This window comes from Phyllostomus discolor, chromosome 1, assembly GCF_004126475.2.
Source record: "Phyllostomus discolor isolate MPI-MPIP mPhyDis1 chromosome 1, mPhyDis1.pri.v3, whole genome shotgun sequence".
In the NCBI taxonomy this organism is placed as follows: Eukaryota; Metazoa; Chordata; class Mammalia; order Chiroptera; family Phyllostomidae; genus Phyllostomus; species Phyllostomus discolor.
The window spans coordinates 169,669,549-169,684,507 of record NC_040903.2 but is presented as its reverse complement, the minus strand read 5'-3'; the positions used below and the strand labels follow the sequence as shown (position 1 = coordinate 169,684,507).

General features: G+C 40.7%; 1 protein-coding gene across 1 annotated transcript in view; it reads right to left on the bottom strand.

Annotated features, from left to right (window-relative positions):
- Positions 1-14,959, bottom strand: part of FAM81A (family with sequence similarity 81 member A) — a 69,421-nt gene that overhangs the window by 17,498 nt on the left and 36,964 nt on the right. Inside the window, 1 exon segment of the mRNA XM_028507240.2 lies at positions 8,338-8,456. Coding sequence (XP_028363041.1) covers positions 8,338-8,456 — 119 coding nt within the window.

Sequence of the window (14,959 nt, the reverse complement as noted above, 5' to 3'; positions counted from 1 at the left end):
GCTTACATGTATATTTTGCTATTATTGATGGAAATTACATTTGACATCTTGTTCATTATCCCCTGATTCAGACAAGTGAGCTCAGAAGATTGGGAACTTGAGGAACAAGTCATTATAAATGCTCACAAAGGAGCACAAGCCCACGGCCAGTCAGGCTCTCAGTAAATCAGCAGTCCACAACCGTCCTAAATGTAGTGGGGCTGTGCTCTCCAAGACGTGATATCTGCACTGAGGCCTGAACAAGGCTTATGAGTGATTCCCTAAATGATTTGGATACTGAAAAGGGTCTCACTCTCTAAATCACATAGACTATTTGCAATCAACAATTAAAAACAGCATAGCAATTAACCAAAGTTAAATCATACCCCCTCCAGAAGCTAGAGAAAATAAAATATTATAGGTTTAGAGTTTATAAGCCATGAGTAAAGACAGCAGCATACAGGTGCTTGGAAGGCTTTCTAATAAGCTATAATGTTTAATCAATTTACGAATCACTTTGTATTAAAATGTTGCAAATAGAAACTACTACCTGGTCTTTCAGTTAAACATGGTGGACAACATGTATGCCCTTACATTGTTTCCCTTCTGAAAATCTACCAAGATGACACTAGATGAATATAATAACAACAATAATAAAAAGGCATAAAGCCAAAGGACAAAAGAGAATGGGAGAAAGTGGAAAGCAGACAGGTGATACAGAAGATAGAGCAAAGCACATGTTTTGTCCTGGCTGGTGTCAGAGGCTAGCTGGGGCTCTATATCTGAAAACCAACAGTAATAAAAAGAAATTTCAGCCCTGGCTGGTGTGGCTCAGTCGATTGAGCGCCAGCCTGCAAACCAAGGGTCGCTGGTTCAATTCCCAGCCAGGGCACATGCCTAGGCTGCGGGCCAGGTCCCCAGTGGGTGTCAAGCAAGAGGCAACCACACATTGATGTTTCTCTTCCTCTCTTTCTCCCTCCTTCCCTATCTCTAAAAATAAATCAACAAAATCTTATTTTTTAAAAAAGAAATTTCAGTTCCCATAGGGCAACAATATCAACAACTGGCTCCACTTATGACCAGGGTAACTGAAACCAGAGACTTGAGTGGAGCTCCACCAGCCATGGAAATCATTAAAAAAACCTGGGATCAAATGTGCTTAGAATAAATATATTTAAGATACTAAAAAAATCAAAGCTAGATTAACATCCATCAAGAGAATACTAAATTAGCCATCAAAATTAGGCAGTGATGAAAGAAGAGCCAGTGTATAAGAGGAAAAAAATAGAAACCCTGGGAATAAACTACACAGTTGTCTTAACACACCTAACAGACTCTAGACTGGACACCATAGAAGATAGGATTGGTGGATTAGAAGATAGTAGCAAGAAGCTCACTCTGAATGCAGCAAAGGCAGAGACTCAAAACAGGAAAAATACTTACAAAACAAGGAGGAAATGTACATAGATGTTACTACCATAAGTCAAGGAGGAATTGAACAGTTCCAAAAGGAGGAAATGGAGAGAATGACAGAGAAGCAATGTTTGAGGTGCGAGTGCTGGCAATTTCATAAAACTGAAGAAAGACATGAGTTTTTAAAGTATTTAGTGAATTCATCATGGGATCAGTAATTAGAATAGAGTAAATAGAATAAACAGAAAAAAATAAACAGAGCATGCCGAGATTCAAAGAACCATAAAGATAAAAACTACCAACGACTGATAACCTGCTAAAGACTGACTATAAGACAGCACACAAGTGTCAGAAAACAATAGGCATCACAAGGTGATGGAGAAATATTGAGTGAAAATAACCCATCATCCAAGACTAAGTGCAAAACAAAGATAAAGACAGTTTCAGACATGTAAAGATTAAGAAATGCATCGCCCACAGCCCATAGAGAAGGAGTCACTAAAAAAATGCACTTCGGTAAGAAGACAGGAGCACCCAGAGATGAGGAGTGGGATGCGAGAAACAATGGTGAGCAAACTGAGGAAACCCTTGGGAGATGTAACTCACTACAGACTTGGAAGAAACTAAGCTGCCAGTTCAATTATTCCAAACTTGGTCCTTATTTGGTGCCGACTCACATTTGTTCTAGGTGGAACAACTTGTCTAGCTCAGTCATTTTGTTGGAATGCTACAACCTTTTTAAAAAGTAATGGAAAAAATTTATCAGGACAAAATCTTTAAAATATTGACTTAAATATTTAAAATTTTTTTAAATCTGACAAACATCACGAATGCATTTTTAAATTTTCAATATTCATAATAAAACATATATATATAAATTAAAAGAACAATATGCCATTATGCTTTTGTAAATCCTTTTTCAATGTTAATGTCCAGTGTTGGAGTTTGTAAAATGCAAGTGGGAAAACAAGTTTACAAGCTTTCCAGAGGGCAATTGGGCAGCATTTACCCTAAATCTTGAAAGATGAATATATTTCTCGGTATTAACTCCGAAGACACAAAACTGTGAACAAGGAAAAATCAAACTGAATGATCCAAATAAAAAGTGAAATTAAATATTTTGCAGTAAGCGGTTTAATGTCGTCTCCCCTGTGAGACAGAACATCACCACCGTGTAAGCAAGGATGCTCTCTGCCTGTTCCATCACTAGAGCCTCGTTCCTAGCACAGTGCCCTGCATGCAGTAGAGGCTCAATAAAGATCTGTGAATGAACAAACATAAGGAATATTTACTAGGCACCACACACTATACAAGATACTTCATATGTATTGCTTCATTTAGTCCCTACAAATCACCCCCAATTCACAAATAATGGTTAAAATATCAACACCAAATACAGACTCTTGAGTTCATAATTTTTAGCAAAATATTGTTTAAAATATATTTGGGGAAACCTGGGGTTTTAACATACCATGAAATACAAAAATACTATAGAAAAGCATTATTTTCTAATCCAAACATAAGCTTACTGGATGGACACTCTCAGGTATCACTATATCAGACTGGTCTCATCATCTTTACAAAGCTGTTCAAGGGACGTAATGTGTTTGGAAAGTTATTTGGAAAGGTGTCAACATTATCTTGAAGCGTACGGTTCACCATTTTCACTAGCTATAGCTTATGTTGTGTCTCAGTCAGAAACAAACATACTACACAGACACACTGAACTATGGTACATACATGCAGAAGAATACCCCACATCCAATGAAAAAGTATGCTAGATTGCCCTGGCCAGTGTGGCTCAGCTGGTTGGAGCACCTTCCTAGAAACCAAAAGGTTGCAGGTTTGATCCCTGATCAGGGCACATGCTTAGGCTGTGGTTGGGTCCCCGGTCTGGTTGGGATGTATACTAGAGGCAAACGTTGATGTTTCTCTCCTTCTCTCTGTCTCCCTTCCCCTCTCCCTAAAATTAAGGGGCATGTCCTTGGGTGAGGGTAAAATAAATAAATAATTAAATAAGTATGCTAGATCTACATGTACGTATATTAGAAAGAGGCCCACAATACATGGTTAGGTAATTATTTTGCTGCAAATCATTATATTCCTACAATAATAAATAATTATTTTACAACAATGTATGACAAAAGTCTAAAAGGACAGACACCAAATTGTTAACATTAGTTGCTTTGAAGGAGTAAAACAGATGGAGCTGGTGAGCCTTCATATTTTAATTTTATGTATGCCATAGTTTGCCTGTTTGTTTATGACCCGCCCGATCACTTGTGTACTTTTATAAGCAAAGTGGCAGAGCGGGCAGGGGAAGCAGAGAGACACGGTGTGAGATACCAAATCCTCTCATCAGTAAACACACAATGGAATCAGCTCACTTTTTTACGTTAAAAGCAACGTTATTCTTACTTTCAAATATTTCAGAAAAAAATTATATATGATAGAATAACCAAGTAAATGAGACAGAATGTTAACAAATGGTGACTCTTGCATATTTTTATAACTTTGAAATTATATGTAAATATATATTTACATATATAATGTACATATAAAGAAGGGGGAAGCAATGTTGCTCTTTCATCTAGTATCGAATCAAAGACATTGTTTTTATCTTTTAAAAAAAAACACAAAAGATGGCCTCCGCACTCTAGCATAGATGCACGCATGCTCAATAACTTTAGTTACACAGAACTTGCGATGAACCCAATCAGTTGTCCTATTCCATCCTTGATATTTTATATTACAGATTCCAAATGTTCCCTTTTCCAGTCTTTGGGGCAGGATCTCAGGTACACTTCCTAGTTGTGGCCATCAGGTGGCAGAGTGACTCTATCGCTCGGCCAACAGATCACTGAGAGGAGGGAGGCGGTCAGAAAAGTCCAACCGGGGCCCAGAGGTATCACATGGGCAACATGCTTAAAGCAGAACTTCTCTCACAGCTTGCAACACCGTGGCAGAGCACACCAAAAGCAATGATGTTCAAAACATTTTCCCATCTTCCACATTGTAATAATTAATACGTGTGTGTATATATATAAAATATAAGTATTTGTATGTGTATATATATATATATCATACACATAATTATTGTATATATACATCATTAAGCCCTTAAGTGCTGGTAATAATTTGATTAAATCAGATCATAGAGCAACTTATGTTCTAGGGCATTGTCATAAAAAGGAGAGCAATATGCCAGCAATTAGTGGAGCCTAAGATTTGGGTGTGGTACTAACAGTGCCTTCTGAGGAGTGACGTCTGGGGCTTCACATCGCGGGGGAAATAGACGCCACTGAAACAGTCCAGCCAGGTCATCAAACAAACCAACAAGACAACTCCAGTGTGTGTGTGCACGTGTGTGTGTGTGTGTGTGTGTGTGCATAGAGACTGCAACAACATATTACCTAAAGTGTCCAGTTACTAACAAAATTCTGAGATATGCAAAGAAACAGAAAAATGTGAACTGTACACGGTGGGCTAGGGGCAGCAGACAAAAGCAACTGCCTGCAAGATGGAACAGAAGTCAAATTTAAAAGACAAAAACTCAAGGCAGCCATTAAAAATATAAGATAATCAAGCCCTGGCTGGCGTAGCTCAGTGGATTGAGTGCGGGCTGGGAACCAAAGTGTCCCAGGTTTGATTCCCAGCCAGGGTACATTCCTGGGTTGCAGGCCAGAACCCCCAGCAACCACACATTGATGTCTCTGTCTCTCTGTCTCTCTGTCTCTCTCTCTCTCCCCCTTCCTTCCCTCTCTAAAAATAAATAAATAAAATCTTTTAAAAATAAAAAATATATATATAAGATAATCAAATAAATAAATAAAAGAAATATGCTTCAAAAAGTAAAGGAAGGTTTAATGACAATGTCTCATTAAATAGAGAATATGAATAAAGAATAGAGGTATTTAAACAAATGTACCCAGTTAAGAATATGAAAAGAAAACAGAATGGGGATTTTTTTTCAAATATTAGATAAGAGAATTGCATCTGGAATACATAAAGAACTGCTACAACTCAAAAATAGAAAGACAAATACCCCAATTTAAAAATGGGCAAAGGATCTAAACAAACAGTTCTGCAAAGAAGAGATACAAATCACCAATAAGCTCATTAAATGATGTTCAACACCATTAGTCATTAAGGGAAATGCAAATCAGAACTACAAGACGCCACTTCCCGCCCACTAGGTTGGCTATAATCAAACTACAGACAAGTGTTGGAGAGGATGTGGAGAAATTGGGCCCTCATGCACTGCTGCTGGCAGTGGAAAATGCTGCAGCCACTGTGGAAAACAACCTGGCTGTTCCGTTCCCCAAAAGGGTAAATATAGACTTACTGTATGACTCAGCAATTATAGTCCTAGGGGTGTGTGTGTGTGTGTGTGAGAAATGAAAACATATGACAAAAAACCCATGTGAATATTCAGAACAGTGTTATTTATGATAGTCAAAAATCTTTAATCTGATGATGTCCAATTTTATCTTTTTTTTTCTTTGCACCTGGGCCTGCTCACCTTTCAGGAACTTGCACATCTGCCTTGGATAATTCTCTAAGGCTCTGACACCATGCAAGCAGACCTCATAGAGAAAAGTGGATGTGCCCACTGAGTCTTGGAAAGATGAAGAAGACAAGGCAAAAATGGACCAAATATTTTAGATATTCTGCTTTAGGGAGAAATGGAAAATGCTGAGAAAGTCTTTTTTAGGGCATGCTATGCTTAGAGGGGATACAGGTGCCTCTCACCTCACAGGCAAATTTGCCTTTGCCCCTCTAAGCTGGGTCTAGAGGGGGAGGCATCAGGGCCTGTTTCCTGTCAATTACATCACCAACTGCTCCAAAACACTATGAAATAAATCTGAAATAACATGGCAGCCTACTAATTCAAGAATATCACTTAAAAAGTTCATACAGATTCCTTCAATACAATAACATAGCCAATACCAGAAAGCCAAAAGTTTATCAAAGAATTTTTATCTCACATGAGTTTATTTCAACAATTCAAGTCCCGTTAACATTATAAGGGAAAGACCAATATAAAACAGCAAAAACATTGTGGTGCTCACAGCGCACTTTGTCATTGTTTTGGAGTAGAAGTGTTTGTTGCAGAGTAGGAACAAGCTGGGGGGAGCAGTCAATAAGAAACCGCAGGGGGAAAAAAAGTAAAATTTCTGAAACTATGTCAAGATAATTTCTTCATGTTGTAATTAGAACCAGGATAATTTCCCCGCTGAGGATAATTTCACTGCTGCTGCCCTGAGCTAACAGCAGCGGCTCCCATGCACTGTGTGTGCACGCCACCCCATGCGCCGCACTGAGCTCTTATGTGCATTGTCTCACTTAGTCTTCGCCCACAGCTGACGTGACCAAGGAGATCCTCGGAGTTCTCCTGAAGTCTCTACTCTGCCCTGCAGCTCTGAAGTCCTAACTCCTCACTGTTCTGAGAGCCATAACAGAGCTGTGGGTTTTGTTTTGTTTTTTTTTTAAGCTAATCTCCAGAGAAAGGGTTCAAGTTTTTTCTACCCTATTACAGTGATTTTCTAGATCATTCATCCAAACAAACATTTATTGAGTATCTACTGTTTTCCTGAGACTGTTTCCAGCAACAAAAATAAAAGACAGTATTCTACCCCAACACAGTGAAGACAAGAGAGAGACCCAATAGAACATAAAATGCCAGGGGAGCTCAAGAGAGTAGGGGTACCAAGAAAGACTTCCTGGAGGAGGAGACATTGGAGCAGAATTCTAAAGGCTGACTAGAAGTTAGAAAAGAAGGGGGAAAGGAATACTGGGTATAAGAAGAGCATATACAAAGACATTGAAATAGGAGAGCACGGCCCCTTCCAGAAATAACAAGCAGTTGATCACTGCTGAATGGTATAGTGCAAGAATAAAGAGAGATGAGGAGGTCAGCAGGGTTTCTGTCCCTAAGGGTCATACAAGGGAGATTGGCGTTCACTCAGATGAGGACAGAAAAGCACTGAAGAGAGGCCAGCCAGGCCTCCATTAAATCTCTGCTGTTAGAGTGATGTTCATCCAGCAGACCCAAAACACAAGCCCAGCAGGCAAGGCCCAGCAGGTGTCGTCTGCACAAATACCTCCTCACACTGCTGCTCTCTGCTCCAAAGAGGCCTTGTGAGTCCTTTTACACTCCCACTCTCTGTAGACCACGGTCAACTTCACCTCAGAACGATTCAAATTACCTCTGAGCTCCGCAGCTCCTGCGTAGACTTGTGCTTGACTTAAATAGCAGCAGAGGGCAGAAGAGGCCCATAAATACTTCGGGGACGGTGGGCACTTCTAACAAGCTCCCCGGTGAGGCGGATGCCACGGGTCCAGGGAGCACAATTTGAGTAAGTGAGGGGCTAGAACAGCACTTTCCATGCTATCAGAAGTGAAAGCTGTTTTTAAAATTGTGTCCCCACCACAGACCAATACTTTCAGAATAACATAAAAATACAGTCAATAATATTGTAATAACTAGGCATGGTATCAGGTGGGGACTAAGACTTATTGGGGAATATAAATGCCTAATCACTATATTGTAGAGATGAAACTAATATAATACTGCATGTCAATTATAATTTTAAAATAATTTAATAACAAATGAATTATAAGAAAAATTAAATGTTTAAAAAGCCATGCAAAATGTTAAGTCCCAACTTTGTGCATTACTGGATTCAGTAAACATACAGACCTTACCCTGCCACACCGCACAGGTCAGCTGAGCCCTCCCACTGTTTTTTCCACACACAAGAAATCACAGCACGCTCACACCCATGTCTAACTTCCACCGCTCAGTTTTATGGGCAAAGGAGGGGGTGTACAAGAGGAATGCAAAGAATTTGCTTTGGAGTTTCATGAATATATTCCCCATGAAAATGAAGTTTATGAAAAACAGCTCTTGAGGAGTGGAGTCCCAAACATCTGACCGCCTACCTTGCCACTCGCCCTCGAAGATCTCCCAGACCGGACAGCTGCCTCATCTCCAGAGTCTTTAAGGCAGAATTAGTTCCATAGCTGATGTTGTCCCGGGCACGGATCTGCTCCTGGAGCACCTGGGCAACACAGAAGGCCACAAGGGAGTCCTTTGAGAATTTTCATGGTGCCACAAAACCATTTTAAGAACGTTTAACTCCTCTCATAAGAGGCTTCTTTTTAACAGTCAACTAATATATACAGAGAACCAGGAGCTTAGACAGAGACAGAAAGAGACCTTAGGGATCACACCCACACCAAGTCCCTTAATTAGCAATAAAAACACTAGACTCGATGTCAAAAGACCTGACGGAGGTCCAGCTGCAGGGAGAGGCAAAGCCCAGACGAAGAACCCTGGACTCTGGGGATGTGTTTGTACCACTGCAGGATGTTTTTTGATAGTTGTTATTTTTGTTGAACAATCCCTTATTATTTACTACTTATCATTTATTTATTACTTATTAAGAAGTAATAAATCAAGAGTAAGAAGGGGTGTGGGCACCATATTGAAACAGGTCCAAGTTCTGGTTCCTCCACTGTGTGATCCCGGGCCAGCGTGCACAGTGCTCTGAGCTTCCCTTGCCTCATCTGTTAGCAGGAGTGGTGGACTATAGTCTTAAGACCACTGTGAATATTACGTAAGATACATACAAAGCACTCTGCACAATGCCTAGTACAAGGTAAGTACAGCAAGTGCTAACCTTTCCAGTAGTTATTTGATGACAATATTTATCCTGGAATGGCAGAATGGTGTCCCATAGGAAAGACATGAAATGAAAGTGGAATTGCATGAAGGTTAAGTGACCCAACCTAAAAGCATGACCTCACGGACCAGCCATCCTGGGAATTCTACAAAGGAATGATGTCTACAGAGGAGACACACCTCTGGGGTTTCCTGAGCATGTGCTGGGAGGTGCTGACCTGCACCAAATCCACACTGGTCCCTGCAGGGAGTTACTTAGGATGCCCACCAGGAAGTGAGGCACAAACACCTCAAAACGATATGTCCCAAGTCACACTGGTAGCAAGCAAGCAGCTAGCCAGGACCCTACAATGCTGCCTACCAAAAACAGAAAAGAAGCTGAAGCTGAAGCACTATGGCAGACAGACACACTAACTAGAAAACCTGAGTTCTAAGTAGCAGGAGACCCCTCAAAAGCAAAAGATGTTTACATCAGATGTTTCTTTTGAACACTGCCTTAGTCTTTGGCACATGCTTCCCCCACCGCCCTTCCTCTACTCTATCCTGTCCTGTATAATCCCCCTCGCCACCACCGCCACCTTCTCTCTCCTTCTTCTCAGAGAAAAAGCTTTTGGTTTCTTTCTCTTTCAAAGGGTTTTTACAAACATTTTTTATTTGCTTGATGTCAGCTTAAATATTATTAATCCTTTCTTCTGTTTTAATCTTTTCTGGTAATTTTAAAAGATTAGTAGAATGTTCCTTTATTTTTGTTATTTCTTTCTTAATGACGAAGACTTTTTTTAGTACAGTATTTTCTTTGTCCATAGTTTGGGTGTGGCGTGTTTTCTGTTTTATTGCTTTAATTTCAGTTTTGGATTCCTCTTTGATCTAAGGATTAGTTAGAATTGTGTCTCTTCATTTTCAAGCTATGTGTTTCTCATCATTTTTATTACTTACTTCTAATTGTATTGGATTATAACTAAAATATGGTCTGTAATATATTTAATATTTTGAATGTATTAAAATTTGCTTTGTGACAAAGACTGATTTTCTTAAATGTTCCATCCAAAATCTATTTGAGGAATAGAAGTTTCAAAATTGTCTATTCAATTGAGTTTGCAGATTCTATTATTCATTTTTTTCTAGTTCTTATTTATTTTTGTCTACTGAATCTCTGCAGCTTAAAGGAGGTATTATAAATTCTTTTACTATAAAGTATTTTCATCAATTTCTCACACTTTTAATGCTTTTAATCTATATGTAGCTGCCATTGAATTTGGCACATATGGATTTACAATCAGTGGCCATAATCATTATATAATAACCTTCGTTATATGATTTAGTGCTTTTACTATTGTTTCCTCTTACCAAATAGTAACAGTGCTACTAAGCTTTATAAATAACAAAGCAAACACCTGCTTGATCAAACTGTGCACCACGTACCGTTTTAGGTGCCTCAGGTGTGTGAACTCATTTAACCCCCACGAGGCCCTGTGAAGGAGGCACTGTTATCACCCCCATTTCCCCGCGATGAAACCCCCAAGCAGTTACAGAACCTGCCCAAAGCCACAGTGAAAAAGTGACCGAGCTAGGATTTGAACCAGGATTGTGCTCTCATCATGACACCAGGCTGCTTTGTCTCCATTTGTCTCTTCATCTCACTTTACAGTTTACGTTGCTTTTAGTTGTTCTTGTTTCCTTTCTCCTTTCCCTTACTTTGACGGGTTTAGTTGGGTTACCGTTTATTGCCCCTCCTCCGCTGGTGCACTGGGACATGCCCCTGAACCCTGTGGTTCCGCGACTGGTCACCTTCCTTTCTTCCACGCTCAAAACCACGTGCACGTCCACTCCAGGCTCCACCCCTGTATGGCGCCCCCTCCCCTCGACTTGGGACACACCACCGTACGTCTTCACGTCCACCCTCCTTCGTCCTCTTTTACTCTACCACCCCAGATGACTTACTTGGAAGGATTTTACTTTTCTCCCCTCTTGCCCTTCCCACACCCCACTAGGCTTTGCTAAAATAACTCGATACTTCCAGTTGGGCTATAGTTAGGATTTTGCCTGTAGAGTGTCTCTGCTGGGTCAGTACGTTTTTAGCACTTCTGTTACCCAGTCCCAGGCATTTCTCAATATCGTCACATGAAATGATGCAAGGCTGACTGCCGGCCTCTGTGCTTCTCCTCTCCATTTTCCCCTGTCGTGGGGTCTCTGTGCAGACTACAGTGTTTGGGCTAGAGTCCTTTCTCTAGCATTTTCCTCAGATCCGGACACTTGGACACAAGATTCTGGATCGCTGCCATGTCAGTAATCGTCCTTCCCGCTCCCTGAAGGAGGAGGGTAAACTGAAAGGGTATAGAATTCTTGACTTAAAGACCTTTGCTCCCGGTGAATGTCAAGACTGACAGGAAGTCTGATGCTGCTTCCTCCATAAGTATCTTGGCTCCTTAACAGCTAGAAGCTTATAAGATTTTTTTCTTCATCTTTAGAGTTCAAGAATTTTATCAGAATGCACCTAATTGCAGCATGCTCTCTCTCTCAGATCAATTCTACCTGGAACTCAGCGAACTTTTCAATCAATCTGTATTCTCATATATTTTTTCAGCTCAGGTAAATTCTCTTCTCTGTAACTATTTTTCCTTCTCCATCTGCTTCATTGTCTCATTCTGGTGCTCGTATTATTCCTAGACTGGGTGTCCTTGATCCGACCTTCAAGTCTTGTATCTTTTCCCCCATTGTTCCGCTCTTTGTATTTGGCTCTCATGTTTCAACAATTTTTTCTACTTTGTCTTGTGGGCAACTAATTCAGTTCTTAAAAGTAACAATCCTTGTTTCTAGTTCATCTACTGACTTTAAAAAATTTAAGTTCACAGAAGAAAGTGAATGCTGTACACAGATGTCCTTAAGTGCCTTATCATAGTTAGCTGGGGCTACTTCAGCAAAATACCAGACTCAGTGCTTTATGAACAACGCACAGGTATTTCTCATAGTTCTGAAGGCTGGAAAGTCTGAGACCAGGATGCCAGCATGGGCCCATTGTAAGGATGGCCCTCTTCCTGATTTGCACACACCTGCCTTCTTGCTGTGCCCTCCCACAACAGAGACAGCTCTGGTCTCCTTCTTCTTAGAAAAGCCCCACACTCACGACCATTTAAACCTCATTACCACCTAAAGGCCCCACCTCCAAATGCCCTTGCACTATGGGCTAGGGCTTCAACATGTGAATTTGGGGAGTGACACAAGCATTCAGTTCATAACATGTCCTAATCATTTCTCATTCAAGGTCCACCTATTTCTTATTTTATTCAGGCCTGTTCTACAGGCTGTGCTTATTCTTCCTCCTCTGACTGCTGGGCCCCCTTAGGTATGGTTTCTTTTTGTTCTACGATCATTGGAATGAGATTAAGTAGGTGGTTCTGGGTGTAGTGGAAGGAGCTTATGGACTGGAGGGGCAGCCAGGGAGAGCCTGCGTCCAGGGGAGGTGCCAGAAGGAAGCCTCTCTGTGTTCTGCCCTCCATAGCCCTCCCTGCCTGGAGGTAGTGGGGACACAGCCCACCTCTACAACCCCTCCTTACCTCCCCCTCCCCCTCCACCAAGAACATAGGGCAAGGCAGTGAGATCTGCCTACCCTCTGACTCCAAAACCGCAGCATCCAGGACCTCACTTCCAGGCTCTCCCAGGCTAGGCCTCCGCAGACTCCCCCCAGCCTTCCTGCCTGTCTAGCCCAGCTGTGCAGGAAGGTGGCTCCAGAACTGGGAACAGTGGAGGAAGGCACAATAAGTCACCTTCCCATTACCTCCTGCACCCATCTAGGGTTTCTTTTTTATTATTATTAAAGATTTTATTTATTTTTAGAGAGAGGGGAATGGAAGAAGAAAGAGAAGGATAGAAACATCATTGTGTGGTTGCCTCTCATGTGCCCCCCACTGGAGACCCAGCCTGCAACCCAGGCATGTGCCCTAGACTGAGAATTGAACCAGCAACCCTCTGATTCACAGGCCCATGCTCAATCCACTGAGCTACAACAGCCAGGGCGCCAATCTAGGGTTTCTTAAGGATAGATTCATGTCTATCTGTTTGTTACTATTTATTTCTAGAACTGTGATGATTTCTGATACACTGAAAATTTGCAGTCCAGTGTGCAAATGAACCAGAAAGCCCTATTAGACAATATAATTATGCTATAATATAAATAAACTCTTTTGTGTTCCCTTTTCTTAACTGTTTTTGAATATAACATACATGCAGAAAAGTGCACTTGCATACATTGTTCAGAGTTTTCTAACTTCCTGGTGAAAAGCAGAAATTAGGATGTGAGGATTCTGTGTTTTTCTTATTAGAAACCTGGGGCGGGGGGGTGGCCACTGTAGATGGAGTGACAATGACAATAAAAAATTTTCACTGAAAGGAATTTGAAACTGCTAGACCTGTTATTTGCTGCAGTTTCCAGCTTTTTCTGAATGAACCTGCTCTATTAAGAAGAATGCAAGCCAGTTACAATCACCTGTGAATGGCAAAACGTTAGTCATCCCAACATACTCTTGCAAAACAACTTCAGATGTGACTAATCTGGTTCTGACACTCTCCCACTGATGAGAAGGCGCTGGTGTGTACTCTCTTTTAATAGGAAGTAACACTCACTAGCTATAGTTAACAAAAAGTAATACTTACTTTTTTATATGTAATGCTTCCAAACCTTTGTTTATAATAAGGCTTCAGGCCAGCGGTTCTCAGATATCTTTGGGGTGCATAAGGATGCCTAGGTGGCTTGTTAAACACACAGCCCCAGGACCCACTCCCAGAGAGCCGAAGCAAGGGAATGGGCCCAGACACGAAGTTACGGTCCACAGACCACTCCCGGGGAAACATCGCACTGGACGCGGGGGGAAATGACAACGGCTCTGACCAATCATTTCATCTGAGTTGTTTCTCTATCTAAAAACCACTAAGCAAAGAAAATTAACAGTAATTCACAATGGAGAACAAAAAAAAAAACACACATTAAACAACACATTCTTTTTAAAAGTGCCCACTTTCTAGTAAGCAAGGGAACAGGACATAAAAATCATAGCCCAGAAGGCACCCCCGCAGTGCGGTGCTGACAGGCAGCAGGATGCGCCTGCGTGGGGCCGACCTTGTGCGGCGCTCCGTGCTTTCTTCCGCTGCGATCCTGAAACCGCTCTAAAAAGAAAGTCTATGGGGAGGGTTGGGTGGGTGGGCTAGAACGGGAGTAAAAGGGAGAAAACTGTACTTGAACAATGATTAAAATTTAAAAAAATAGAAAAAAAAGAAAGTCTACGAAAATTAAAAATTAGAAAACCATGCCATTTTCATCTATTAAAGAAGCAACTGTTTTTAATTTATAATACTAAAATATCTATCACACATAGAAAATGCACTTCCTAATACAAGTTTTCCACAGCATGATTCCTCAAAATATATTCATAATGTTCATAACCTGTGACCCTGCAATGCTAGTCCTTGTAATTAATTTGAAGGGAAATGGTAAGAAAAAATGACAAAAAATGTAAACACCAAAACGCCTCTCAAGAATGATCCACATACCATGTATTTTACAACGTACTGACGCAGCACATTATTATACAACTGGTAAGAGGTTAATGTAGGGCTTTACAAAACACAAGGGGAAATGTGCACAACTTAATATTAAGCGAAAAGAAAGGATACAAAATAAATATGCAGCAGGTTCCAGTTGTTATAAGATGTATAGAAAATAATACTAGAATATTAACATTTTGTTTCTCTCTAGAGTGGGATTATGGTACATTCCTCCTTTTTGAATTTTCTATAGTGAGTTTACAATACTTTTATGTCCAGGGAGAGGAAAAGTGTGTGTGCGTGTTTTAATGCTTAGACATAAGAAAAGCCATTTACTTTCAG